At 38.6% G+C, this 2,684-nt stretch overlaps 1 protein-coding gene across 2 annotated transcripts in view; it reads left to right on the top strand.

Annotated features, from left to right (window-relative positions):
• LOC107705898 (activin receptor type-2A-like) overlaps nucleotides 1-2,684 on the top strand; it is a 25,420-nt gene that overhangs the window by 12,622 nt on the left and 10,114 nt on the right. For both annotated transcript variants that reach the window (XM_016509417.1, XM_016509416.1), the window contains 2 exons: nucleotides 909-1,052; nucleotides 2,089-2,232. In XM_016509417.1, coding sequence (XP_016364903.1) covers nucleotides 909-1,052; nucleotides 2,089-2,232 — 288 coding nt within the window. The remainder of the gene's footprint in view (nucleotides 1-908; nucleotides 1,053-2,088; nucleotides 2,233-2,684) is intronic.

The raw sequence follows: 2,684 nt of genomic DNA, 5'->3' as shown, positions 1-2,684 counted from the left end.
GTATGTGTGTGTGCGTGTGTGTGTGTGCGTGTGTGTGTGTGTGTGTGTGTGTGTGTGTGTGTGCATGAGTGTGTGTGTGTGTGTGTGTGTGTGTGTGCATGAGTGTGTGTGTGAGCGTGTGTGTGTCTGTGTTGATTTATTTTCCTTTAATTGGGGGACAAAATAGTGTGTGTGTGTGTGTGTGTGTGTGTGTGGTGTGTGCGTGTGTGCGTGTGTGTGTGTGTGTGTGTGTGTGCATGAGTGTGTGTGTGAGCGTGTGTGTGTCTGTGTTGATTTATTTTCCTTTAATTGGGGGACAAAATAGTGTGCGTGTGTGTGCGCGTGTGCGTGTGCGTGTGTGTGTGTGTGTCCGTGAGTGTGTGTGTGCGTGAGTGTGAGCAATAGTAGTCTATGATGTCATTTTTTTAGATAGCTAAGTGTGTGAGTGTGAGTGTGAGTGTGTGTGTGTGTGTGTGAGTGTGTTTTCATGTCAGTGTCTCATTGCTGCATATAAGTCTCCATCACATGTTCTCACAGACACACATCAGTGTTTCTTTCTCATTCTCACGCTGAGATGGGTTTGCGCTCGCTCTTACTCACATCCCAGAGCTTGTGTGTGTGCTAGAAGCAGTAAAACCCCTCTGTTCCTCTCTTGCTAGCACGCCTTTCGTATCATGATCGAGGTAAGAGCTTCATTCACTCTCACGGTCTCCCATGCTGCCCTGCTGATGCTTCAGTTCTCATCCTCTGTCATGGGTTTGTGATGTGGTCACCCTCATCTGCATATGGGCTCTTCTTTCTTTCTTTCTTTCTTTGTAGCTGGCATGGATTATTATATGCGTTCTCCTGCATCAGACGCTGTGTGTGTGTGTTTGTGTTGATGTGTGTGAGTGAATCATGTGTTCAGTGGGTTGTGTTTGTGTCTGCAGGATCCGGGTCTGATGCCTCCGTCGCCGTTGTTGGGTCAGAAGCCGCTGCAGCTGCTGGAGCTGAAGGCTCGCGGACGCTTCGGCTGCGTCTGGAAAGCTCAGCTGCTCAACGAACACGTGGCTGTCAAAATCTTCCCTGTGCAGGTACCTGACGCGTCTCATCTTATTACTGCTGGTCCAAGTTTCCCTCCTCAGCTTCAGCACAGAAGATTCGACATGATTATAATAAAGCAATAAGCCAAAAGCTCATGGGTAACAGTGATATGGTTTGCTGGTAACTCAAATCTGAGTACTTTATTATTGTGCTCTGAATCTCTGTATTAATATTCTTCAAATATTACAGCTAGTGTTTGTTCTAAACCTCTAACCTAAAATATTAAGCTTCTGCTATTAATTCAGCCTGAAAATACACTTCATTGTACTGTAATTTAAAATGTTTGAACCCTACAAGCTTTAAAATGATCAAATTAAATCATATTCTACATCTTGGTAGTGTTTTTATTCCCTAGAGGTTGACTTATGCTAGTCATGTTATTGCATTAAAAACATAATCTAGTTATTAATGCACATTTTCGCTGAGTTTGATGCACTAAAAATATTGGAACTAGAAACACTGGAAATGATTTTCACTAAAGAAATGACAAGTGACACTGAATTAAACATGAAGTACAAACATTGAAATAGTATTTTCTTGTAAAACATACTCCAATAATCTTTAAGACTTCAAAAATACATTTTTTTACAGTGTACTTTCAGTCTTAGCTGATATGATTTTTCTTTAAAAAAAAAATTATGTTTGAAGAATTCTCTTTGATAAAGTGATGCAATGTTCAGTATTCAACAGCGATAAAATCATTGTAATATTTGAATTGCACACTGAAGTATTTTGCATTTTGCACTGGTTCACATTGCAAAGACTGGACATTTAAATCTAGCTGCTTTTGTAAAATGACAGCAAGTGCAATGATAAAATACACCAATATTCAACAGATAATTTGGAAAATTAATGAATCATAAATAATTTGTCCACCAAGTAATCTAGTTCATTAGTCTGTTTACAACTTGTGCACATGAATACAGAAATCAACTAATGTGCATCACAATTGTGTGTAAATGTACTGTTTTACAGTGGCTTTGAATGTTGTTAATTTTGCATGTGTTTGTCTGCGATCTCTCTCAGAATAAACAGTCATGGCAGAATGAATATGAGATGTATAGTTTGAGTGGAATGAAACATGAAAATATCCTTCATTTCATCGGAGCGGAAAAAAGAGGAAATGGAGTCGACATCGAGCTCTGGCTCATCACAGCGTATCATGAGAAGGTACATACACACGCACACACACACACACACACTCTCTCACACACACACAGGTTTGTTTTTGTGAAATACACTACTGCTCAAAAGTTTGGGATCAGTAAGACTTGTAATGTTTTTTAAAGACGTCTCTTCTGCTCATCAAGGCTGCATTTATTTCATTAAAAATACAGTAAAAACAGCACAATTGTGAAATATTATTACCATTTAAAATGACAGTTTTCTATGTGAATATATTGTAAACTGTAATTTATTTCTGTGATCAAAGCTGTATTTTCAGCATCATTACTCCAGTCTTCAGTGTCACATGATCTTCAGAAATCAGTCTAATATGCTGATTTATTATCAGTGCTGGAAACTGTTGCTGCTTAATATTTTTTTGGAACCTGTGATACTTTTTTCAGGATTCTTTGATGAATAAAAAGTTAAAAAGAACAGCATTTATTCAAAATAGAAAT

Source organism: Sinocyclocheilus rhinocerous, unplaced genomic scaffold (assembly GCF_001515625.1).
Source record: "Sinocyclocheilus rhinocerous isolate Xijiao unplaced genomic scaffold, SAMN03320098_v1.1 scaffold1615, whole genome shotgun sequence".
Classification (NCBI taxonomy): Eukaryota; Metazoa; Chordata; class Actinopteri; order Cypriniformes; family Cyprinidae; genus Sinocyclocheilus; species Sinocyclocheilus rhinocerous.
This window is presented reverse-complemented; position numbering and strand designations above follow the sequence as displayed.